The sequence below is a fragment of the Ptychodera flava genome, assembly GCF_041260155.1.
Source record: "Ptychodera flava strain L36383 chromosome 3 unlocalized genomic scaffold, AS_Pfla_20210202 Scaffold_25__1_contigs__length_14229661_pilon, whole genome shotgun sequence".
In the NCBI taxonomy this organism is placed as follows: Eukaryota; Metazoa; Hemichordata; class Enteropneusta; family Ptychoderidae; genus Ptychodera; species Ptychodera flava.
Window position 1 is genome coordinate 5,085,001 of NW_027248279.1, and position 27,653 is coordinate 5,112,653.

At 36.6% G+C, this 27,653-nt stretch overlaps 1 protein-coding gene across 1 annotated transcript; it reads right to left on the reverse strand.

Moving 5' to 3' along the window:
- Positions 1 to 522: 522 nt before the first annotated feature.
- On the reverse strand, positions 523 to 26,477 carry LOC139125209 (cadherin EGF LAG seven-pass G-type receptor 2-like). Its single transcript, XM_070691310.1, has 26 exons — positions 26,437 to 26,477; positions 25,300 to 25,490; positions 20,284 to 20,544; positions 18,297 to 18,494; positions 17,406 to 17,582; positions 16,891 to 17,061; positions 16,517 to 16,630; positions 15,520 to 15,614; positions 14,492 to 14,677; positions 14,197 to 14,265; positions 13,154 to 13,277; positions 11,778 to 11,942; positions 10,838 to 10,913; positions 10,162 to 10,306; positions 9,487 to 9,536; positions 8,590 to 8,710; positions 8,084 to 8,181; positions 7,455 to 7,554; positions 7,098 to 7,225; positions 6,575 to 6,667; positions 5,811 to 5,871; positions 5,506 to 5,588; positions 4,237 to 4,366; positions 3,653 to 3,694; positions 2,709 to 2,900; positions 523 to 1,746 (listed from the first exon to the last, which is right to left on the reverse strand). The coding sequence occupies exons 1-26, from the start codon at positions 26,475 to 26,477 to the stop codon at positions 1,684 to 1,686; spliced, it is 3,174 nt and encodes a 1,057-aa protein (XP_070547411.1). The 3' UTR covers positions 523 to 1,683.
- Between the last annotated feature and the right edge of the window lie 1,176 nt (positions 26,478 to 27,653).

A 27,653-nucleotide genomic window follows, 5' to 3' on the forward strand; every position in this document is an offset into this window, starting at 1 on the left:
CTCCTTTCCTGTGTGTGTCTGTCTCTGTCTGTCTCTGTCTGTCTGAGGTCCGAGTCTCTCTCTCTCTCTCTCTCTCTCTCTCTCTCTTCTCATCTCTCTCTCTCTCTCTCTCTCTCTCTCTCTCTCTCTCTCTCTCTCTCTCTCTCTCTCTCTCTCTTCCCCGATGGTCTACCCATGCCTTTTATCTAGCACTTAAAAACAAAACCCTGCTTCACAACATATACGTCAGTAAACTGTGGAGGATTCGTTGAGAAGTCTGTTGGTCAAACGAATTAGTGCAGCTGAGGACCGAATTGCAAGGCAAGGATGCCTGTCTCGAAAACGTAATGAATTGCTGACAGGGTAGAGTGTCAAATTAGCGTTGTCTTCAAGTTTGACGTTTGATTGTGAGTTGAATGCGATTATATCATAGCGACACGGATCTAACAGATTTGTTATAGGATTTACGACGTTGGGGTTAAATTTGCAGACATGATGGATGGAAAGTAACGAGGTCTTGGCAGGACACAAGTTTTTTTTACTTTATTAAAATTAAAAACACACGCCAATCAACACTTATTCAAAGAACAAAATGTATACAATGAATGAAAGTGAAATAGGCAGTTCTTTCGGCCCTGCCTGAGACGTTGTTGTGATAGGCTATCGTTGAGGGCGCTACAGTGTATCACTTCCTGGCTTATCCAGTCGTTGGTTGAAATGACGAACACATGCCGGGAACACATGACGCCAACACAATGTCCAGCATTGAAATTAAAAGATAAAGTAATACGAAATAACAGCGATGATCGGGTAAACAAAGGCAAAATACAGAAAGGCATTGTGATGATGTACATGATATTAAAAACACAAACAGATTACTCCTTATACATGTCACCATACTGTTATCTGTCTGCTTTGCAAGCATTCATTTTCACATAAAGAACACAGTTTCTGTCTATTGTTCGGCCCTGAAGACACACGTCCGCAAACATAGGCATGTATTTGATAATTTCGGAGAGGTCAATAGGGTAGACGTTTCTGAACTTGTGAATAATTCAGATCTGAGCCGAACCCATAAAATACAACAGAACAGATGACAGTGCATCGGGTTACACTAAATTATAATCACGTGATAGGATTATCACTCTCGACTTGAAGAGTATAAACACAGCAACGCATAGTGGTGACTGAGTTCAACCAAATTAAAGTCAGTTTTTCATATCAACACACACAAATCTAAAGGTGTTTACAATATTGTATCTTAATGTTCTAAAGAAGCAAGATTGGTATGTGAGAAAACGTTTGTCAAAATTCATCTGTATATATATTTAGATCTAGTACAGATTTAACTTGGTCATAACTTAGAATTTCACGAATTTCACCGATCTTCAGACTACAGGTAGAATTCAACTGACTTTCTGGCTGTTTTTTGAGATCGAACTTCCGGTGGAGTAGCGTGAATTAATATGTCTCCTCTTTCAAACTATCATCATGATCATGTAAGCGGCTGGGATTGGTTCCAGGATCCAGTGTATAAAGAATCTGCATACGACGTCAGAAAACACGTGAAAGCGAGATCTATGTTCCAATCACAAATTATGAGATACATTGATTTCTAAAACAACAGTGTTTTCGCAAATTGGTACATCCAAATTTTGTTTCCTAACATCAGCCAAAACGTGAAAAGCCTCTAGAATTTGAAGTCTACACGGAACTTTCGTCGACATCGTCTACGTCATCTTTGATGTCATCAGTCTTCCAATCTTCCTGTTCAGTGACGACAGAAATATTAAAGATGTGTTAAAACGTGGAAAAGCCAATCGATCTTGCTATGACGTCATATATTTATATTCAGAATCTGTCGTTTCATATAGATTCACAGCGACGACATGATCCAGTGCAGCCGAAATAAAGAACATTAATTGTATTGTGTAAAATTATTATTTATGTTTTGTCATTTATGTTATGTCATTAACATTGTTGCCAAGTAAAGCTTATCATTTTCTTTGTGATTCTCTACTGAACATATCGCTTGTAATTTTTAAAATGCTGATGAAAACCGTGTTGTTGGTTAGTACCTAACCGCATTGTTTAGTTTGGTTGGATTTCATGAGTTTTATGCCTGTCGATGGACATGGCTATTAAGGTAGTATACGCCTCGAAAGTGAAACACTTAAATTTTGCTTAAAGTTTCCTTAAGGAATCTTTCAACAATTCGCTTTCAAAATCAAGAATAAAAATCGGGGTCACCGTGCAAATTTTGGTACTGGAGAAACAAATAACCCAAGATTTCCCGATATTTAAAATTCAAAATGACCGCCACCCCTGTCTTAACTCCATGCTGAAAAATAAAATTTTCGATTTTCGGAAAACTTTCGAAAAGCCGGTGAAAAGTTTTCTTACGCCTAAAGCTTTAATATGAATCCCCACAAGTGGTATATCAGAAAAGAATTGTAAAAGTTTGAGAGTCCGAATATCTGTCCCCGAGGCGCGTTGTACCTTAATGAGATCGAACTTGGAAATGCCTGGTCAATTCTACACGAACAATTGACATCGTAACCGTGATATGCATGTTATATTAACAGGAGAACGAAAACTGATGCTGAGAAACAACTAAGCACGGTGCTTTTGATATATACTAGTACCTCTACTTCATTCAAACTTTCGCATTATTTTAAAAGTTATTACGGGTTTTCTGAACTTCGACTTCCTTAATTGTGTAACCTTACCACTTTGTAATGTCTCGAAGCGCCCTCTTTCGATGTAGATGCTCCAGGCGATCGATTGACCCAAACGTCTTTTTCCTTTTGCCCTTTACTACTTTCTATTCCGATCACTTTCATCAGGTCAAGTTCTTTCTTAGCATCACAATTCCGCCATCCGAACCTAGAGAGTACTTGTAGACGAGCGTTGATCAACACCTGTAAGAAAACGTGTCATATTAGGTACAAGTAACTTTAAATCTATCTTCTCCGGACACTCAGCACTTGATTACGTCATAGGTCGATTCAACCAGGCAATGGAAAGTTTTACGACTTTAAGTTTGTTCTCATTTCTCGCATAGCTTGACGAGACTGTTGAGACAGTAATTGGCTAAGTACGTCAGTTACAATGACCGTCAGCTTTCCTCAATCGAGAGAAATTCACTGAACTCTATGATTCGTAGTTTTACTAAACCAGATAAAGTTGCTTTCACAAATTCCGACACTGAAAGAAAATTCAAAGTGACATTTCCCTTTAGTTTAACACCAAATAAATGTCGGACAATACGAATAGATAAAGATGATCCATCTCTGACGTCATTTAGGACTTGTACCCTCTCAATGCTTTACAATCCTGACATCATAAAATCCAGCTTCTGTGCCACTGGACAAAGATTAGAGGCAGGGATAGGATGAGTACCGCAGGGGGTTAGATATTCGGGGGATAGGCTTAACTTTCCAAGAACCATGTATATTTCACTTTTTTGCTTCTCCTGTACATGTAATTGTACCCTGTAATTTCAAGTTTTGGTTTTGAAGAATTCGTTAGCGAGTTATCTGCCTTAATTGATGCATATGCAACAGTAGCAAACAGATGACGAACAGCTGAAATTTTTTTACAGTTCACAATGATCCCTAAAGGAAGTACAAACTATACGGTTCCCTTGAAACTTTCTGCTAACCTAGCCTACCTCTTGATTGGATGCGGCGTAGATGAGGAACACTGACGAGCCCTGTACGGAGGGAGACAGAGAAAGAGCATTAAGTGGTAGATTATAAGCTTTTGACACGGAACAGACGCATCTATGTTAATATATGCAACTATAATTTTACCGCATCTGCTGTTTATATTCATGATGATTTTTTTCTGCGATTAGTTAACTCAAGTAACATTTGTGCAGTTCCAAAGGAAACTAAATAAAACAACAACAACAACAACAACAAATAAAAACAGGGTGATCCCGATCACTTCTAATTGATCATCGTCATTAAAAAAAACCCACTGACCAACTTTTATAAATGTAATTTTTCAAGTACTGAATCTGTGTGTTAATTAGGTAGTCAAATTAAATCTTATTTGCACGTCGGTAAGAGAAGGGGTGAATTCGAACAGATAAAGATAGTAAATTTTACGAGAATAATGCGATACATCTTTTTGCAATCATTTTAATGTTATTGAGGAACTCTGAAGCATACCGCTAACTTCAATGAAAATTATCCAAATTAGTAACCTTCTAAAGTATAGCTGGTAGATTACAGATGATAAGTCACTTACTTTGCACAGAGTCAGAAATGCAAAGGCGTAACCAAGAAGTCCGTTGTCATTGACGACGACAGAAAGAATACCAATAAACCAAGTCGTTGTCAACACTAATAGGATGGTCATATTAGCCTCGATATCGCCCCTGTTGTAAAATTGTGATATTGTCATGATCTTAATGTTGAAATCTATCAGGCTGGTTCGCATGGTCATTCAGTGCATTTTAAACAACTTCGATTTTTTGTACTGCCAAGGTACAATTGAACAACGTACTCTTTTTCACTTCAGTATAAATGTGTTCACAGTTTAACAGTTAACAGAAATAAGCTTGTGGATTGCCACAGATGGAATTAACTTTCGGCAGAACGAACAAGTATGCACGTGTTTATTGATCCGAGGGTTTACGGATGAAGTTTTAGGACCTACACCTTGGACAAGAGTAGAGTAGAGACATCGAAGCCTTCAGACTGAATGCACTTCGAGGACAGACATTCTAAAACTATTACAGTGCGTTCGACCACTTGTAGAGCCCGTTTTAAAAGCTCATGGACTACATAAAGTTTTCGCAGGATTTTTTGTAGATTAATTGAAACTTTAATTTTCCCCATAGACCCTACACAGGGATGGTGACCATTTTGAATTTCAAGATTAGGTAAATATAGAGAAATGTGTTACTCTGCTACCAAATGATGCACCGCGCCCCTGGTTTTTATGGTCGATTTTGATAGGCAACGTTTGATAAGGAAAGTTTGAGCAAATGTTTAACATTTTTCAATTTTGAGGTGCATACCACAATCCAGCCTGGAACACGAATGTCTTAAATTGTGAAGATAAGCAATTTATTCTTTACAAGATAAATTAATCATTATTCTTAATTTCGATCCATCAAATCAACATAATGATATGCCGACAAGTGTTTTGCGCTACTTGTTGTCACTGCAATGCATTCTACCAAGTCTCGTTTCCAATTAAAAACCTTAAAATAAAACAAAATGAATATAAAAACTTGTCTTCTGTGCAGTGTTGAACTTAGAGAAACGTCACCAGATTGTGTCCGATATGAGAGGAAGTGTTTTTCTTTAGAGGCATGGCCAATGGTTGGAGGAGTCCCCGATCAAAGTGTTAATTAAAGTGAAATATAATGATCATTTCACTGCACCAACTATACATTGCTGGTCGGACAAAATATAGCAGTCATTCTTTGTATGACCTTACTACTGTTGAATCCTGTTATCAGCACTTTAAATGGTGATACTATAGGGTTTAATTTATCGACATACATACCGAAAACCAGCACATGCGTCACCGATGAGGGCGTTGTTAGTGATCAGCATCCGACGTAGAAACGCCATCATCAACACATTCATCTGAAAGATAGTTTGACTTTCGATGATAACTATGTGACTATAATATTTAAATTTCACCAAACCGTGTTAATTGTCTGTACATGCTGATGTACACATTATTATGGAAATAAATGTATTCAGGATATTTGCAGAGTCCTACTATAGTCTTTATTGTCAAAGAGAGGGTCGACGTCACTGTTGATATTGTCTCGATGGTATAAGGACAGCGACCAGAATACTTACGATAAATATGGATCCATGAGGCGCAACGTTGATAGCCAAGTTGTCGTCAGTCATCCAACATCTGTGAAAAAATCGAGGAAAAACATTGAATTAATGGAAGCAACTGAGCGTGTAGTTGACCAGCTTTAACCGACACTAGTGATCAGTTAGAGAGGATTTATGCATTTTGTATTATTTATTGAAATTATATATATATATATATATATATATATATATATATATATATATATATACATATATATATATATATATATATATATATATATATATACACACACACACACACACACATATATATATATATATATATATATATATATATATATATATATATATATATATATATACAAAAAAAGATTTAAAAGTTTTCATATTCTAACAGTTTGTAAAATTTTAGATATAAAAACTTTCATTTCATTAGTATTTTTAAAAAATTACACCCAACCTAATTACCCGATTTAGTTCTAATTTTACTTGACATAACATATATGGATGAATAATTAGATATTGTAGAAAAACAGCTGTGGAAAATTAAGTTCTTTTTGTCAACATATTATCATCATCAACTCTCCAGCCAGTCTTTCATCAAGTTCTCCAAAATTGTTTTCAATAATATTATTTATATTATTTCTTACATTTCATATCATGTACCTGATACTGTTGTCATGTCAATCATGTCAATGAAAGACCAAGTTACTGCTTTCTACAGTTCTTATCTCAAATATTTCAACATTTGATGTCAACAAAGATGAACTGGTACTTACGAGTTAGCGTTCATAAAATCGTCGTTGGCAACGTAGACACACAGTAAACCAATCAACGCAGGCAATAACCAGCCTAATGTCAGGTATACGGCTCTGGAGACGTTAATCAAATAAAATAGCATTTGACATGATCTGTACTCTCAGGTAAGTCAGAACTGCTTTCCACACAAGAGTGCGTCTGGCTTCACAAATGCAGTGTGACAGACTAGCAAATCATTCAATTTGAAGGCAGGTCTAAAATTGGGAGGAGTTTGTAGAACACCTTCAACTTTCAGAACTTCTTCACAGTTAATACGAGGAAATAACTTAACGACGTTGTGTAAAGCTGATTCTTGGAAATGAAAGCCAAGCCGAATATTTTGAACACCGCGTCAAACTACGTCACAATCTTGAATTTATTCTGTCGTGAATAAGTCAGAAATTGCAGCCTCCTATTCGCCATTCTCTTTAATGTGTATCTCCATCACCGTCTGTCTTAGTTTTTCATATTTTCATCCATCATTTCCCTCTCATCCTTACTCACCGTGCTCTGTAACTCCTGTACTGGGAATACTTAACTCGCAGTACCAATTGGACACTTTCGATCAGTAGCCAGGAAAAGCTACTCAGAGAAGATGTGAAGACAGCGGCTGCGACTGTCTTGCAATCATTCTGTAATGAAACATGGAGCGTCACAATTGTAATTGAGTGGCAAGGAATTTTGACGGTCTACTTGCTTGACATGCTGAAATTGTTTAACTACTATCATTATCACTGTTTAAACCGCGAGTTATGTGGTGATCGTATTTCATTTTTCCGGCCATAGACGTTTTTTACAACTTTTGTAAAACTCTAGGACTGGTTTGTACATAAGAAGAATATCACAGAGGACGCGACTCACCGTGCCTTTGGTCTTCTGCTGAGCTGTGAACATGGTAGCATCTGAGCAGAGCATGGCAATAGTCAGGTTCTTCAAGATGAAATACTTGTCGTTCTGTAACCTAATTCCGGATTTTCAAAGATAGTGTTCAGACTAGAGTGCACTGTTTCTCTCGCTGTCTCTTCGTTTAATTTCTGAGCTATATCTATAACTTTGATAGAACTTTTGGCTTTTTCAAGTTATGATTCGTTGTCACTTTTATTGAACTTCTGTAGGATATGTTACGTCGTGAAGTAATAAAATAACATCTTAGGAATAGACAACTGTTCATTAACTCCACAAATCGTGGAAAGAGCAGTAAAGACTTGCTGTGATTGTGTGTCTAGTCGACACAATGAAAGTGGCGTCTTCTGAAATTCAGATGCTCGTCACAGTTGCCAAGCTCAAAAAGTTTACAAAAAGAAGGGCGATCGCAACGTCGGGTCAGAAAATCAAGCACAAGTAAAATGAATATAATTTCAATTCTAAATCACCCTAACTCTAAAGGCGAGTCAATTCTTCGACCAGTTTTAAGCTTGATTGGATTGAAGTGAAATTTTCATGTCAATCCTAATATGCAAACATCTTGTGACAAAAAGGCCACTACACACCGTGATAGGAACAGAATGACCAGAGTACAAGCATACAAGAACATCGCTACGCCTTGACCAATCTGTATTATGACGTCACGTGCAGCTTCAAGAAATGGCTGAAACGAAAAGAAAAATTTTAATTGAATTATTTAAGCCGATTGTTATTCCTTTCATCACAACCCCAAACTTTTTATCGCTTTTCGAGATTTAATTTTTTCGATATAAATATAACGTTTAAATAGTAATAGAATGCTCTCAACGCAATGAAAAGATGCCATTCTCTGGTCCAGTCTTTCTTAATGTTTGATAAAGAAATGTCGGACAGTCGATTAATTTAATTGTTGGTTCATTCATTTCCCCAATTACGTGGTTAACATGATTCTGTACGACTTTCTATACGAATTCAGCGTCAGAGAAAGAAATACAGTGTTGCAACATCGACTCGATGCTATGCTTGTCTTTTTCTCTGTTTTGATTTCAAATTCATCCACATGTCCTCGATATATGTGCCGAGGTGGCATCACCTCAACGTCTTGATATATCTCCATGACAACTCCGAAATCTCCCGGATGGGCACAGTTACAGATGGTGTAGCCTTCCTCGATGTCTGTTTCTTTCTCCCAGCAACCCTCTTTGGACCAGATTCTGCGAAAATTATAAGTGACGTAATCAGTTTTTAGTACCTGTGTGAACGAAGGTGGTTCTACCCAGTTTTATTAGGGTCACCGTAGAACGCGCCTGGGGGACACAAATTTGGTATCTCAAACTTTTACAATTCTTTTCTGATATACCACTTGTGGGGGTTCATTTTAAAGCTCTTGGTGTAAGAAAACCTTTCATATGCTTAGGTTTTCGAAATTCGAAAATGTTATTTTTTCTCCATAGGGTTAACATAGCGATGGCGGCCATTTTTAATTTTAAATATCGGGAAATCTTGGGTTATTTGTTTGCCTAGTACCAAAATTTTCACGGTGACCCCCGATCTTAATTCTTGATTTTGAAAGAGAAGGGTTTAAAAATTCTTCAAGGAAAGTTTGAGCAAAAGTTTAATGAGTCCGCTATGTGTCATCTTTCTCATGGACGTTCAGGAAAAACTACGTTCACAGAGTAAGTGTTCTGCGTGTTTCTGAGAGAGGCCTATCGATCAGACGACAATACTACTCATATTTACGTACATTCTTCAACTTTCTCCATAAATGTATCGTATACGAGTGCAATAACGAGTATGAGCGAATTTCTCAGTGATTGCAAGAACTGTCATTTGCGAGTTAAAGCTCTAACGAAAATGGTTTAGCCCAAAATTAATGTTATCAATGGAGATGTTGGACCAGTTTACAGGAAATTTTGGGTTGAAAACGTTAAGACAGCAGTAATTCGCCGACGAAGCATAAACACTTGTACGTGCAATTCTTTGTACATACCCATCACGATGCCCGTACACTATGTATCCACATACAGGCAGTGTCGCACGCTGAAAGACGATACAGTAAATTAAACAGCTGGCATTATGCAGATACATTACAGGGGATGTGGTTGTAGTTAAAAAGAGATAGCAGATCGCATACAGAAGATATTACAACAAGAAAGACAAAATGACGTAATGGACGGTCCTGGACGCCATAAAAAAGGATGAGATTACTAGTTGGAAAGTGGCAACTGGGTGAAAGTCATATTCTCATTTATCGAATAATGGTAGGCTATAAATAAAATATAATCAAGAATTAAACGATCTTTATTAATTTGACGTCGCTCTAAAACGATTTACAGAAAAAGCATGAGTTTAAAGTCTAATATTTCAGCTTGATTTTTATTAGAAAATACATCCACTTGATTTTCTTTATCGCCAACAATTATTGTTTGCCTTCACAGTTTGACGATCAGCGATGTACTGTGGGTTAGCAGATATAATTTACACAGCAAACATGACCATTTAAACAGGTGTCATCGCAAAAAATAATGGCTAAGTTTGCAGAGGGTGATTTTACCACCCTCGACTATCTGAGCAAGCTTTTTGATTCTTTTTTGGCAAATGCGTACGCGTATACGCGTCCACCTGTAACGAAGAAAACAACATCGCTTGAGGGCGTCATACTCACCTGTATGTGGTAATATTTGATGCTGATTGGTCGCTTCAGTTTCCAGTTATCGGCTGAATTGATACTCACTGATAACACATCTGAGTTGACTTTCCTTTCTCGTTGCACCGCGGTGATGGTGGACACCCAGTGCCTTACATTTCGTCTGTAAGTATTTGATTGGTTGATGAAAACGAGTAAAATATTATTATTGTTGCCTAGGTAACACGGAATGGGGTGCTATGTGGCTGGGTATATGAAACGAAATGTTTTTTATTCTATTTTAAGCTCTATCGATTTGAAAATGTTAACTGTACAGTACAGAACGCAGCAAGTGTAAGTTGTATGTTTTACGTAATTGTGACCAGCGTTACAAAATACCGCCAATTTATTATCGCAAGTCAGAAAGTGATGAGAGGCATTCAGAAGAATCTTAGTTCATATAATATGCACTTTTTGAAAATTCAGAAGCATCGATTTCACCACCGCACTAGTCACGTGATCATAGTGTTGACGTAATCTACTCTGATATCGGCAAATCCTGCATTCTTACGAAGCGGCCGCGTGCGACTTCGAGTTTTTCATCACTAAATCGACAGTGCAGGATCGCCTAAAATGTCGAAGTGAATGCAAGCATTTGCATTTTATGACGGGATTAAAATTAAGAAGAAATACACTTGAACACAATCCAACTTACCGTTCTCCAATAAACGTTGGGGGCAGTATTTCAGGCAACGTATGGTAGATACTGGTGGTCACCACGACGGTTGAATCTGCGGAAGAGAAATATCACTCAAATGTGTGACAAGCACTTATTACTGACAATGCACGATACTAATATACAGCGTTACATCATCAAAATTTAACAACAGTCATTAGTAAATTAAAAGTCAGTTAATTAGCATAATGGATATGAAGTTGTGTTTCTCCTGAAGGAGAACAATGAAATTTCATCTTTCACTGGTTTTAGTGAAAATTAAGGAAGTAAGACTTTAAATCCACCCATCAAGTTTTGATGTGACTGCGTCCCCTTTGGAAAATACACCCGTCCTCGTATATCCCTATCAACCATTCAACATGCGTGGCGCGGTATATGCATCTGCAAACGGTTTAACATCGTTCTGTGAATCACCGTTTATGAATTAGTCGGAAATTTCTATTTTCGTTGTATCTTGAATTAAATGCTTCGTTTGGCCAAGGGTTAGTAGTTGGCGGGTGTGTAGTATGAGTCACGACCATGTTTAGTTTTACCCGCACTCCAAGCAGCGACGCATTTCAGAATGCAAACCAACATCACTGTCACAGGTTAATTAGCATAACAAAAGAGTCTGAAGAGCGGCAATTGTAAGACCCTTGGGTCTACTTTTTTCAAGCCCTCTTGATTTTGATAGCATTTGGGCTCATGTGCAGCACTGAATAAGCTGTTATCCAATTGGGTAGCTGAATCTTACCAATATGATTAAAAGTATACAAATAGACTCCCTAAGTCGCTGTGAATAGTGACAATGGTCCAATCAGAGAAAGAGCTTATTCAATGCTGCACATCTACAGTAGCATTTGGTTATTTGCTCGTAGCGCCGCCACCGTTCAGAGTGTGAGTTCTAGCTCGAAGAAGGGCAACAAAAGGTTTCACTTACTGGCTTTGTCTGTAACCAACTCATCGAGTGGTACAACGACATAGCTGTAATTACCGTCAAACGACTCAACACTACGAGGCAATCTAACCGTCAGGTTATGCTTGACATCCGGGTATTTCAAGACACTTTCACGCGCTGGTAATGGCTTGTTATGTGCCTCAAAGTCTGTAAAACACGCAGAAAAAATATATAATTATTACACACTGTGTGTACAGTTCTACCAGGCAAACTATACGACAACCCTTTTGGACCTTCGATCATAATAACTAAGCCCAGCAACACAGCTTAAAGGGGCCGTTCTCGATCCCTGGTCCTCGCATTAGTAGTTTTGACATTGACCGTTGATGTGATTTTAGTCCTTTGTTCTCCTTTGAAATTAGTGCACAGTCAGTAAAGTTGATGAAGCTGATAAAGAACATGCCGTTTGTCTTCGTCCGGAGTTTTGGGAGGGGTGTGTCTAGCCCTCGACGTGACACGGTTTCGTTGCAATCAGAATAACCCCATCATTCCTAGCATCATTCTTGCGACAAGAACTTTCGCTATGCATTATAAAATGCGAGAACTGCATTCAACACAGTGGTTTCCTTACACAAAAAATGTCCGACACCAAGTACTATTGATAAACTAGGATGAATGGTAACTTATTAATACAGAATTAACTTTTCTTTAAATTATCGACATTTGAATTTGAGAATGGCCGCCATCCAACTGAGACGGGTGACAACATCACTGAATTCAACAGCTTCAAAATTAGTCTACATAAGTGGGGGATCAGAAAACTATTGTAAAAAATTAGGCGCACTTTATCTAAACCGATTGCACAGGCAACAGCTGAGGTCGACGGGTCTCGATCCGACAAGCCTCCGAAAATGAATCTGGCAATTCTGTAAACGTGCATAAAGCATACCAGACTGGCAGTCAATACACCTTGCAGCTCTTTCAGCTTGACTGTAAACAGTTGCATGTTCATAATGCACGTTTTCTTCTAAATTACACACAGAAAGTGTTGATAAGCCAGTTATTAAAGTTTCTGACTCATTACATCAACGTTTCTAAACAAATTCTTCATTTGCAAGGAAAACATAGCAGGGGTTATGGTCTTGGGAGAGACGGATCAGTAGTTGCCAGAACACAGGGTGCCAGTTTATGATCTCTTTCACGTAAACAGAAAGGCAATCGGCTGCTGTCTTTCCTAAGACCAGAAAGACTTTCATGTTTTTCTAACCAATGATTAAATGAACCGGCGAATTTAATGTCTGGCTTATCAACACATGTACTTTAGAAGAAAAAGAAAATGTGTGTAATGGACATGTAGTTGTTGACAGTCAAGCTGAAAGAGCTGTATCATCATCAAACGAACTGTACTTTTTTCTTACCGATACTTTCAGTGTTCACAGATATGCTATCCAACGACGTCGCCACCATGAACTTGGAAATATCGTCCTTAAATTTGTGCAGCGGCAGAAGGGTACTTTCAGCGCCACCAGTCGGTCCTAAATTCTGAAAATATTCAAACGTAAAGGTTAAGCAAATGAATTGTTAATATAAGTGGTTTCGACTCATTGAATCTATTTTGTACATACAAGTCTCAATGACAAGGAAAAGGCAATGTTGAGTCAGAAATAATAGCTTAGAACTGATCAAGCCTGACCCTATTTTCATTAAACTTACATTGCAATATTTGTCTTAAAGAAGGAGTTATGCCAACCTTAGTCAAAATCTATAATTTAAGTGAAAATAATAAATACATAAATATAAATTCACAAACATTGGCATTCATTCAAGTGATGCAGTCATAATGACTTTATAAATAATATTTTGATGCACTTATAATTAGTTCGACAATATGGGGTAGGCTGTTCCAGACTTTGGCACATATATCATATATTATTGCCTGCATACATGGGTTTATGTGCCCGAGAGCAGGTGACAATTTGCCCGACGCCAGGAGGGCAAATTGTCTCCTACGGCGAGGGCACATAAACCCATGTATTCAGGCAATAATATTGTTATTACATGCCTCTCCACATTTCATGCTATATGACATTTAGTTACATGTAGGGCATTTTCAAACAATTTTACCATTATCGACCAGCATCAAACAGATTTGAACGAAAGTTTTTTCTACTTTGACGTCGAAAACGTAGAAGGGCTTCACTGGACCGGGTAACCATGGAAACCGGTCAGTACATCGTTCACCGGCCCGGCAACCCCCCGGATGTTCCAATTCAAATCAATATACTGATTTCCACTCACATCGAGGCATGATGTAATACATGTAAATGATATTGCAGACTGTCCTGCAGTACTTTCGAGAAGTTTTAACAGTCTAGATATTTCAACGGATAAAACTGTGTATCTGGATGTTATTGTTTATCCAAACGTATTAATAATAATGAACACTTGTAAGGTGTCTTACCTCATAAATATTTTCCCAGACTTGTATTTTGTCTTTATGCAAGACGCCAGACGCCACATCAAACATGTGCTATATCGAAAGATCATGTTAAAAAGAAATCAGTTAGTCAGCGTCGAATATTACTGAGAATAAAACTATTGTGAATAAAGACGACAAAAGTTTCAGTGCTTCGCTATAACTGTAACAGATAACACGATTTGAATGAATTCAACACATACTCAGGCGAAGATCGAATATTTATTTATACGTACATATATACTATTGTTCTTCTCTTGTCAACAGACTCAAAACGTACCTGAACTGTCACCATTTTGAGTTCATGTTCACCCGGAAGTTCCAACGGTTTCTTGGCCACAATTTTTCCGATCAATTCACCAGCTACCAAGAGATCTCCAGCTACGACAGTATGCCCTGCACTGGTCAAATTGCCGAAGCAAACCAGCACGTCATCGGCCATAGAGGCATCGGTGATGTTTTCAATCTGACGAAAGGAAGAATACGTACCACATATTTTTTTATATTTACGTGCAGATGTCACACAGAAAAGATTTGCTCACATTTTTTCCGAAAAAACTAATAATATTGAATTAATTTTTCAGAATTTAGAAGCTGTGGATCAAATTCGTCTATCGTGATTGGGTCAAAGTTCAACGATGGTCGCCCCAGTTGAAGATGGAGGTCAGTTTTTATTACCAGACCAGTAGGTCATTTAGGCAATTTAATCAACATATAATTTGAAGATCTTCTAGAGCTGTTCTACGAGTTTATTCCCTGAAGGCTTGTAGTATAATTATGAGTATGTAGTTGCAATGAAGTGTTTTCCAGAAGGGAATGGATGTTTACCTGTTAATACACGGTATGGCACCTTGAATATGTAGACTAAAATTAACGTGGATATAAAAGATGTACTTTGTTGCTAGGCAGTTGGATGTTAATTAAACCTGACCGTTCTACTTTGGACTGGTCGTCTTGCCTTTGTGTAAATCAACTGCTGTCATCTAAGTGTTGTTCCGTGCTGTGTTTATTTCAGTGTCTGATATGTTAGAAAATTTTTGAGATTCTCCCGGTTGTATACTTCTTCTTGTTAAAATTAGATCTTTTCGTTTTAGTTGTTCATTGAATAAATCTTGTATTGAAAAAAAACCGTGTACATTAGCTCTTTATTGTGTTTAAAGTACAAGGTAATTATCTAATGTAGTATTGAATTGTAAACACTGACCGCCATTGGTCGGAAGCTATATCTATACGCACAGAATTGAAATAGCTCTAGTGGCAGAAAGCTGAGTCATTCCAGGCCTGTACGAATAATATCTGCATACTGACCTGACTGGCAAGCTCTAACATTTTCTCTGAGATGCAACCGGTTGTATCTGGTTCCCGCCATTTTCCGTCGACGTCACAATGTCGTTTCATACTTCCTGCAACAAAAGAGGAATATTTTTGAGCTTTACTGGAGTTAAGAGTTTAATTTGAAACGGTAAAAAAGGATGCATAATCACAAGAGGGTCAAAGTTCAATCCGCGGACCAATAGGATAGCACCTTGTTGAGATGAATCTATGGACAAATAGAAAAGCACCTTACTCGGATGAAGACAACGTTCTTTATCCCGTCTAGTTTAAAAGTAATTTGAGAATAAATAATAATTGCTAAAATATGCGCACCCATGAAAATGAATCCATGAATGAATGCTTCCATGTCAGCATGTATGTATTTTTGCAGCCATATGAACACAAAATCTGGTGAAATATAAACAGCATGTCAAATTTAATTTATGCATCGTAGTGGCAGTAGTGTGTCCTTTCTTCATACGACTTTGAAGGTTACCATGAAACACATCGGGTTTGTAATAGGTTGTTTTTGTACAGCTGGCGGAATATTGAACTAACTTTAGAAGCAGGGGTTTGCAATTTACATATATAATTATACATAGATACATAGATACATAGATACATAGATACATACATACATAGATACATACATACATACATACATAGATACATACATAGATACATACATACAATCATACATACATACATACATACATACATACATACATACATACATACATACATACATACATACATACATACATACATACATACATACATACATACATACATACATACATACATACATACATACATACATACATACATACATACATACATACATACATACATACATACATACATACATACATACATACATACATACATACATACATACATACATACATACATACATACATACATACATACATAAATGCAAACGAATAGATACGGGATAGATAACATAATGTACTTGCTCTCATCAACTCACCTACTTGTCCTGTAAAACAGGTAATCCATTCAGTGCTACAGTTGGCGTTAGTTGCAGGCCACAGTAAAGATCCTTGGTCGTCGAATACCGCTGAACAGTGTGGCCCTGTTTCGTCTGAGAAAAAACATTATTCGTTTGGCAGTGGCACAAAAAGAATGAGGAAAAGATCAGACCTTTTCAAAACTTAGATGTTCATTCCCGCTTTTCTTCCAAGGACAACTGCAGCTAGTGACATAGTGCAAATATTTTGGAATTTGTTTGGACATATAATTACATATTTAAATATTGATAAGGACTAATGTCATTTGCAATTACTCATATTTATTATTAAAAGCATGCTACGATTGTTGATATGAATTATATATCAGGCTTACCCAATACACCACAACGTTGGGGTTGTTGAACTGGCAACGGTGCACACACCCTCGACTCTCTGGTGTATCCATCCGCGCAATCACATCTGAAGCCGCCCATTGTATTGATGCACATCTCGTGACCAATCGCCGCACTACAATTATCTAACGTTGCAAGGCATTCATCGAAGTCTGTAAAGTTCATGTAAAATGAAGGAATAATTTTCGAGTAAATTGGATGAACAACAATATTTGAATACCGATATTCATTTATTTACATATGCAAATACTAAATCAGCCATGAAGGCAGAGAAATAACTCGATTATAAGGAAGGCATTTCAAATTTTCTTTCAACATTTTACCGCCAGAAGAAAAGAAATGGGATAATCGATATGCGTTACATCCCATGTGCGTCACGTTATTTTTGAGAGCGCTACCTGAAGACACGCATGCACTGAGACGACTCTGAGAGTCGCACGATCACCGAAAGGTAGCTAGCATTTCACTTCCGCCAAATCAAGATCAATCCACCTACCGACACAATCTGGATATTCATCAAGCCAGCCTCCATTACCGCAGGTGATCTCGGCACTACCGTTGATGTCGTAGCCCTCGTTACAGTGAAAGGTGATTTTGGTCCCGTTGAAAATGGGGCCAGAAGTTTCGACAGTAATGGAACCGTGTTCAGGTTCGGTCGGTAGAGGGCACACGGCTGAAATACCAACGGAAAGGTTCAAGAATGCCATTCGTCTCTGTGATCCGTGCCCTTTATTACTTTTATCAAAAATATTGTATTCTGCTCATCTAAAAAAATTCGCCAGATTCCAATATTCAAATTTTTTGCCAGCTACTGCCTGTATGAAGTGAAAAGTACATAGTTTATGACACGTGTACGCCACCATTACTCTATCCATAGGCCCAAGTTATGCTCATTACTTTTGTACAGTAATCAACACTTTGCAGGCTGACGTACCATTGATTTGTGTCAGAGAAACCGTTAAAGGAAAATTAGTCATAAAAGATCTCGCAATGTCTCTTCAAACCGGAACGCTATATATTGACACTTAAAGAACGATAGTCCATCAAGTATAAGAGTGTTAGGCAATCTCTTTGGTTGATGGACCCATGTTAACCCTTTGGGCGCCTAAGAGTCAATTTTTTTCTCCTTTTAAAATATACCTCAGTCACTTCTTTTAAGGTTTTTACCAAACATTTGATAAAGAAAACTGTAGCCGATCAAATGAGATGTCCATTTGCTCCAAAATTATCCCCCCAAAAATCATAAAAATTGGTAAAACATTGCACCAAAATTTTGGTGGAAAAAAATTACAGCACTCAAAAATTTAATAATAAATTGTTTCCATGATAAAGTAGTTCGAACATGCGTAGATTCTGGTAAAATATTGTGAATTTAATTTATGCTTACCTTCACATTTTGGAGGGTTCCATTTCCCGCCAGAACATGTCAGTCTGTCCGGTCCAACAAGTTGATACCCATCAGCACAAGCGAAACGAACGACAGTGTTGAGCGGAGCTATGATGTTGACGGTGCCGCCAGACTCGAGTTCAACAGGATCTTCACAGTGAGTAGTTATTGGTGTAGCGACTGGCGGTGTAGTGGTGACTATAAGACAATCAATATATTATAAATTTAATATCACCCACTGCCGTATAAGTGTGAACAAGACACTTCGCTAAAGCAGGCCGGTTTGGTATGAAAATATCGTGAATAGCGACAAATTGATAAACATGCATATAGTTACGGAATTACTTTTTTGCGCAGTCAGTGGGTAGTGCAAAATGTCTTATATATATACATTAGGTTTGCTTTCTGTGACATGCTGTCTTTCCGGTGAACGACGATTTACCACCTTAATCGATCAAAAGCAGCGCAGGACTTGCCTAGTTACGCTAACCGTTCACTCGCGCGTTGAACACGACAAAGTTCGGAAGGTTGAAGGTCAAAAGACAGCTATATAAACAGATCAAAGGCGGGAACGATCGAAAGCCTTCAGTGTTGGTATGAACTTGGTCTTTCAGCCTTAGCCATGTTCATCACACACATTTTCTTCTAAAGTACACACAAAATGTGTTGATAAGCCAGACATTAAAGTTACCGATTCATTTAATCACTAGTTAGAAAAACATTGAAATCTTTAGGGCCTTAGGAAAGATGACGTTTCTCTAATTTGGAAATAAAAACATAGCAGGGGTTATGGTCTTGGCAGAGACGGGTAAGTAGTTGCCAGAACACAGGGTGTCAGTTTATGATCTCTTGCACGTATTACTAAACAGAAAGACAATTGACTGCAGACACACAAGTTGACCACACACAAAATTAATCAAGTTGCATTAAAGCTCCATAAGCTGTATCTTTTGGCTGTTTTTTTTTTCAGAACTTTTGCTTTGTGGTTTCCCTACACTTTCTGCATTGAATCCCTAAACTGTATTTAGCATATAAACACAACCTATATGAATATAATCTGCATTGTTATTGTTGAAAATTGTATTCAAGTCCGGACTAGAATTCATTTGTAAACAATAAACAATGATCACTACACACATACAAGCTGTGTTGACAAAAAGAATACTCGAAAATTCAGCATGACAAACGGATTAGTGTCAGACACGGTAGTTGATATACAGAAGCAGAATACTGATAAACTTGCCACAAGTTACAGCTTATGTCCTTTTAAATAGTAACATGACGTTTTACTCGTAAAAGTCTCTTTTCATACTCACCACAGCTACAAATCAATGAAACAACAATTTCTCGAAAACTTCTAAATCGTGGTTTTATTAGTTTCACTGCGTATTGCCAAATTACCATTACTAAGTTCCTGCATCGTATAAGCTTAGACTCGTTTTATTTTCGATGGAAAATGTATGATATTGGACAAACAGAAAAAAATTATTACCAATTAAATATTGTGATATGTTGCTTTAAATTGCTGTCTAAAATGTCTCTTAGGACTGTATGAAGACTGAGCTACCTTTAATGTATTAAATGTTGTACAGAAATTTCAAGCTATACCCATGAATGACGTTGAAACCGAGATGTCGATGAATGTCGGTGCACTGGCATTGCATGAAAACCTGATAATACGACCAGTATTAGCATGGATTATTGCCCGTATTTCAGCTGAAGAGTGCATATACAGATGAATACAGTCAACAATCCATTGCTTGTATTCAGCACGCCTGTATTCATGTGGACCCATGTGAATTCATGTGTACTATTCAACATAATTCAGGCAACACATCAGTATGAATTTAACTCTATTATTGCATTTTTATACAGTGTCGAATAATGAAACGATTTACAAGAACAATTTTGAATGTTGAAATTTCCCCCTTTTAATTATATCAAAATAAAGTTTGGTTTTACAAGAGAATATTAAGCTGGTACTAACTACAATTTTCTTCTGGTTGTCCAATACCACACAGTTCCCAACGAACAGAAGAATTTGTCGTGTAGCACCAAGCACTGTTCTCTCCGCCAGGGTTACGGCAGTAGTTATGTTCTCCAAGGCCGGCGTTTGGATAATTCTCTGGGGTATATTCATGCGAATGCGGAGTCTGTTCTGTCCATTCTTGACATGTATTCCCATTAACAGTCATCGAAACAGTGCCACGATAATCGGACCCGTTAGCAGCATGATAGCATTCACTGGCTGGTAAAAAACACAAACATAAACAATATTAATTTACAATTCAAATAGTAATTACTCTGATGACTGCTTATAGCACAGTTCAACAATATAACTGAAACAAGTCATCGTTGATGACACAATCCCCACTTGTTCATGGGTACTTTAATTACAAGTCCTCGGAGAGGATAGAGTCCTCTTCATTAATCCAGGTCTTTGATTAAAACTACTGCAATACAGATGGCATTTAATGGCTGAGAATGAGTTCCATGGTAGTGAAAATATAAACCAATGTAGGCCGCCATCCTAATTACAAAAGGTCATTAAATGAGTCAATTAGTACTTAATCGACAGGATGTTGCAAAACATTTTTGCATACTATCCTAACACTGACAGATTATCACCAGTACCATATTCCATAAAGTTTGATGCAGTACTTCAGGACGTTCACCCTAAAAACAAAAATACGTTGTGTAAATGCAAATTAGCAATTAATTTAAACGATACCGCCAAGTGCCATTAAACTTTATTTTCACTATATGAAACTATGAAACAGTCTGAGATCACTCCTGTTGCATAAGGTGTATATTTATAAGCCATATCTCGGAGTAGAAACATGTCCAGACGATGTGTTATATAGAAGACCTTTCATATTGGAACATTAAAGAAACTTGAACAATAAATATATCATCTTAAATAGACCTTGCTTTGATAAATATCCATCAGAGAGTAAGCATAATATGTGTTAAAGATCTTATATGTGTCATATGGCGTATCAGGTATAGGCTATGCCATATCTCCTAGGTAAACAATTTTTAAATTTTTGAAGGCTGTTGAAATTTCCCATAAATGTTGTGCAGTAAATTTGTCGTCCTAGAAAGGTCTTTCTTCGAAAGATCTATCAAGGAGTAAAAACAATCAGTGTCAATTATAGCATATTTCCTGTTATATGGGCCTGATGTATAGGTAGAGGCTAAGCCATGTATCACGGATAAACACTTCCCAACTTTTTTATTACAAGACTGTTACTAATGGAATTTGAACTAAATATTGTACATTTATTTTCTAAATAGATATTACTTTGATGCAGATCAACCAGCCGACTTTGTCAAAATACGGACAAATCACTCGAATACAACGCAATATCGACTAAATTTAGTTTAAATAACCCCAAAGAGACTGGTCAGTTTCTTCGGCCGAGGGGGGTGTGGTGGTGGATATTTTTTTGCGGACATCAAAATTGGCTGACCCCTCCCTATTCCAACCTTCGAAAACAGAGGGACCTCCTATTCCAAATTTCGAAATCTTGGTGACCCCCCGAGACAAGGGTAAAACAGAATTTGAAATATAAATACATGTCTGCGTCTGTGTCTGTGTGTGTGTATGTGTGTCTATTATATTATATTATATTATATTATATTATATTATATTATATTATATTATATTATATTATATTATATTATATTATATTATATTATATTATATTATATTATATTATATTATATATTATATTATATTATATTATATTATATTATATTATATTATATTATATTATATTATATTATATTATATCATATCATATTATATTATATTATATTATATTATATTATATTATATTATATTATATTATATTATATTATATTATATTATATTATATTATATTATATTATATTATATTATATTATATTATATTATATTATATTATATTATATTATATTATATATCTGAATGATTAAAATATAACTTTAATATATAACATTCAGTCATTCCGTTATGGTAAAATTGTTGACATGTCGGTTGTAGTACAGCAATTTCCAATTTTCAATTTAAATTGTGAAAACAGTATTTTGGATGAACTGTGAATGTATTTTACACTTTCTATGGAAAACCAAATGTCCAGAACTGTTGCATATAAATTGATGTCAATCACCTTATATCAAAGAGAGAACAGCAGTAAATCAAAAACTTCAGTAGGTAAATAGGCTGTTGCCAGTCATCATGTTAAGTGTTTATGAATCCGTGTTTGGTTCACAAAAGTCTGTTTTTCCTCATTTTTGGGTAAAGTTTAACACTATGCATTGCAATGTACCTTTAATCCATTCACCATCATGATTGACCTCTACAGAGGAAAATGTGTGTGAAATGGTTCAGAGAGTACAACAATTACATGTGGTTGATATTACAGAATTTGTGTTGTCATAAATTATAGCCACTCTCCTTCAAAGGAGAACTAAGCTTAACACTGTTTTCATGATAATTTAGGTATAAAAATGTTATTTTCACTGACAACGCATTGTTTCAGTTCCCTCAAATAATATTTATCCTTGTACTAGCTTCTAAGGTATTGAATATGAATTTTGGTTTTCCGTGCTACATTTTGTGACAGGTTCAAAATCTTTATAAGAAAACTATCGGTACCAGTAGATTTAATAAAGTACAGTTACGCCTTCGCCAAAAATATTGACAGAAGCACAGAAAAATGGGCATTTTTACTTGTTAACTCCTGAGAAGCCCTGGAGAGCTAAGTTTTATAAGTTGTAGCCAAATCTGATTTGCACAAAGTCTAAGAGGACCTTTATTTTTACCGTTGAAACCATAACGCACAGCTAATGATGATAAAAAATCCCTGCCTTCTCGGCGCATACCAACTTTGGTAGCTCAGGGTGCTTTTTAGGGAAGGAATAGCCCTCAAAACAACTATGCTACGCCGACCCAACCAAGCCGTGCCGACGGACCGGACGATGCTAAACACCAAGCTGATAATGACAGACTGATTAAACGAAAAGGACAAAATCACATGACGTCATCATCACAGATGACAGCTGCATTTTTCTAGGCTTCAAAGCGTTGTATTGCCAATAACATAGACGCAGCATTCTATATACATTTATACTTTTGAGCTATACAATATTTCGATAATAATAAATAATTTGATATCAACATAAAAGAGACGCTGATAGAATCTGTCTTTATTTTGATACAAACCAGGTTGAAGATGAATTTCACTTTTGCTTGATATGTCCATTTTATACAGATTTGACAGCTAAGTATTTATCAAGATATTTCTATACTCCACCTTCCATTTTGTAAAATTCCTGTCAAACAGCGTTATTAAGGATATGTGATGAATTTTAAGAAGATGCTGACAATGGTCGAATTTCTGGTATTCTATTTTGGATTTGTCAAAAGCATCGATGTAGTTGTTCATCGAATCCTTCTTAAAAGTTGTCTTTATATGGACTAGAAATTAATGGCTTAAACTGGTTTAAATCATTTTTATCAAATCGTTCTCAAGTGGTTACTTATATTGGTAAAATTTCCAGTGTTCAAAAGGTGACTGTAGGTGTGCCTCAGGGATCATTACTGGGACCACTTCTATTTACTATCTTTATCAATGATTTGCCATTTCCTTTGCATAACTCTCAACTTGATATGTACGCTGATGACCAGACCCTTCTTACCTCAGGAATTTCTGTTCTGCATATTAATAAATCCCTTCAAAATGATGTAATGTTGTCAAATAACTGGATTCAAAGTAATGGAATGATGATAAATGAAAGCGAAACGAAAGCTATTTTAGTCGCATCTCGTCACAAAATAAAAGACGTTAATATTTCTTGTCAACAATTGGACATCTCTATTAATAACAAACACATTTCATGTGTCACCTCTGAAAAGATTTTGGGACTAACATTAAACATATTGATAATTTGTGTCTTACTTTGAGCCGGAGAGTTGGACTACTTAGGCGCCTATGTAATTTCATTCCTTTGCACCTTAGAAAAGTTTCATATTATGGTTTGATTCAATCTGCCATTGATTACTGCTGTATTGTGCGGGGAAATACAACCTCTAAAAATATCGACAGGGTTTATAAAATACAGAAGCGTGCCTTAAGAGTGATACTTAATGCTGATTTTGATATCCCAACTGATGTACTTTTTGAAAGGTTCAATGTGCTATCTGTTAGACAACGTATGTTTAATTTTACTTGTATTATGGTTTTCAAATGCTTCAATAACACTGCTCCAAGTTATCTTATTGATAAACTTATTACGCTTAATGACGTCCTCGCTTATGGAACACGAGGAGCCTCAACTTGCAAATTATTACTGCCTCGATTTCGTACTGAAACAGGTCAAAGGACTTTTGCCATGCGTGCAGCTCGAGCTTGGAATTCATTGCCTGACATGATAAGATGCAGTACTCATTTGAATGATTGCAAATCCCAGTTGAACTTTGACACCAGAGACAATATAAGCAGATAGTGTACTTTGCCTCGCAGCATCGTTTTTTATATATATTTTTATCTGTAGTCACCGTTTTAACCGTTCACCTGTACTAATTTCACTTTATTAAAATTAATTTTCACGTTGTAAACTTTTCATTTTTTTTACTTTATGTAGGACACCATGGTAGATTACAACCTTATAGGAGTCTTTACCACTATTTGAGTCTGTAAATTGATTATCCTTTCATGTGAAATAAATAAATAAATAAATAAATAAATAAATAAATAAATAAATAAATAAAATTACTGCAATCTGAAAATGTATCAATTATACGTAGTCTGTCAAAATTTATATTTTACACCCCAAAGAAACGCTCTAGTGCAATTCTAAATGTAACACGTTCTGTGCAACCCAATATTTTTTTGTGTGTGGAACACATCAGTTTATTTACAGCGTCTTTAGAGATGTAACGATATTTTGTGACATGCATACGGGCCGGTGGCCTATGGTATTTCAGATAAATAGATAAGAAAAAAGAGAAACCTACCATCTGGTCTGTGGAAACACCATGGCACGTTAGGAACGCTGGAGTCAAAACAACATCCTTCATCTCGGCATTCAGTTTCAGAGATACCAGACCAACCACAGTTTACTCGGTCAGAAGGTGTCGATTCATCCCAACACGGTGCGACATCTTCAATGGATTTAACTAAAAATGAAATACCAGCATTAATCACACTGTGAAAATGTTTAAGTGTAATGATGTTCGTGTGGCATCCATTTGAAAAAAAAAACCCAATCGAGATAGTTCTTAAATATGTATAAGATTAACAGACATTTGGTGACTTACACTTAGCAAGCCCAAGAACTGTGTGTAGACTTACATAGATTGACAACGATTCTACATGACGCACTATTTGAAGTCTAGACCTTGTGTATTCATATCTTTTTTCTCAAGAAGGAAAACAGACAATTCTGGCTCTTTATGTTGCTATAAGGTTAATCACAAAATACAGGGATTTATATCTAAGTACAAAGTACAGCGAATGTGATGTCCGAGACGTGTGTATGATGTCCTCTTTTTATTATCAACAAAATAAATCCTAGTCCGCTTACATTTCTTCACTAATATTTGCGAAAAATCGAAAAAATACAATTTACGAAATTTTCTACCGGAATATTGACGATTCAACGTGAAATTTTGAGCATAGAATTTAGCCCCGTTAACTTCGAAGTTCCCGTGGCACAATTGGATAAAACTGTTAAGGTAACTATTGACATCCCTGCGATGTAAACCCATGTAAACGCATCGATATGATCTGCGTGTATTTAATTGCGAGATTCGTGTTGCGCCGTTCCTGCCGCACAAGTAAATCAATCAAGCAGTGGCGGATGTCGCGTGAGCGCAAAAACCTGTATTGCATAGTACCCGTTTATATCGACTTTTTAACTTTCTGTGCAGTCATGTATGTGTTATTGTTCCACACCATATATTGTCGACGAGACAACTCAATGACAACTCAATATATGCCGTACCACATTTGTAATGTATGTACCTCGTCGATTACTTCATTACTCATGCAAAAACTGCCTATTTCGTGTTATATGGGTCCGTTAGGACGAGAATTTAGACTGATATGTGAACTCCTTTGCAAACCCTTTTGTAACTTCGCGAGCAACTTACCTGAGACTTCGTTGGTTGTCGTGGCAGTAACACCATACCATATTGAGAGAGAGAGAGAGAGAGAGAGAGAGAGAGAGAGAGAGAGAGAGAGAGAGAGAGAGAGAGAGAGAGAGAGAGAGAGAGAGAGAGAGAGAGAGAGGGGAGAGAACAAAACTGTTAGAACCTTTTTGATGCATTTACAGGTTACCTATTCATTCACCTGTCGCTTTACAGATCAAAAAATGCAGCTTGTCTCAGTTGATGTGACTGCAACGTGTGTTGCCTTTTCATCAGCTGAACGGATGGTTTGGCATTTCCTAGACTTTCATTGACTGTAAGAGGCGTATACTTCAAACGAAAAGAAAACGCAATTTCATTATGTTTTATGAAAAATGATAGATTTTTAGCTTTGTTAATGTAGTCTTGCTCTATAGTCTTTTGTCAAGTCATAGACCCTCGAGGGTCTATGGTCAAGTCTAGGTTGACACTGTTTATATTTTTCGAGTTATTGTTTTCAAGCCTAGAACAACTACAGTATTGCATTTCATAATATGTCCCTCCTTTTGAAGCAATCATAGCATCTTGCAAATTACAGAGAATACAATTTGTTGCTCAATTTGGACATGCAAAGAATTAAATGTTGGTAAAATATATTACTGACCGTACCTGCAAATAGCAGTAGCAGAAAGTAATTGACGCATTTTTGATAAAACATGGTGACGCATCGCCGGGTACCTGCACAGAGTGTCTTCTTCGCAACGCAACACACAATTTATCAAGCACTTTGTAGTTCGCGTCGATAATTAAATTTTAGCATTATATGAATTTAAAATGACAACGCAAGGCCACATCTCAAGATAAGCCAATATTATAGGCTGTAATTTCTCTTATTAATTGTCAAAATGAATTTTTGTACATCCGCGTTATCATTTATTAATAAGATACTACTCTGTCTGTCCGTGTGTCTCTTGTTCCTGTGGATCAACTCTGATAGACAAATTGATAGTCACTAGTTGAAATCTATTCATTAGGAAATGATTTCTTTTAAAAAATATTTTTTCTACCATAAACTTAGAAGCTATTTGCAGCCTAATGTAACAATCTTATAAAGATCAAACCACTGAATATTTTTCCGAAGACAGTATTTTTCGTGACAGAGGGGGAAATAATAATATGCGCATTTTATGTCAACAGGTACTTAGCATTATTATTTGGTGAGATGAATCCTGACAAAAAAT

Bases quoted from the DNA above. Each gene is read 5' to 3' on its own strand.
- LOC139125209 (XM_070691310.1), bottom strand. From the start codon at position 26,477: ATGGTATGGTGTTACTGCCACGACAACCAACGAAGTCTCAG. The intron at 17,062-17,405 runs GTAGGTGGATTG...TGAACTTTACAG, and splicing joins TGAATATCCAGATTGTGTCG to ACTTCGATGAATGCCTTGCA. The intron at 13,278-14,196 runs GTAAGACACCTT...GAATATTTTCAG, and splicing joins TCTGGGAAAATATTTATGAG to AATTTAGGACCGACTGGTGG.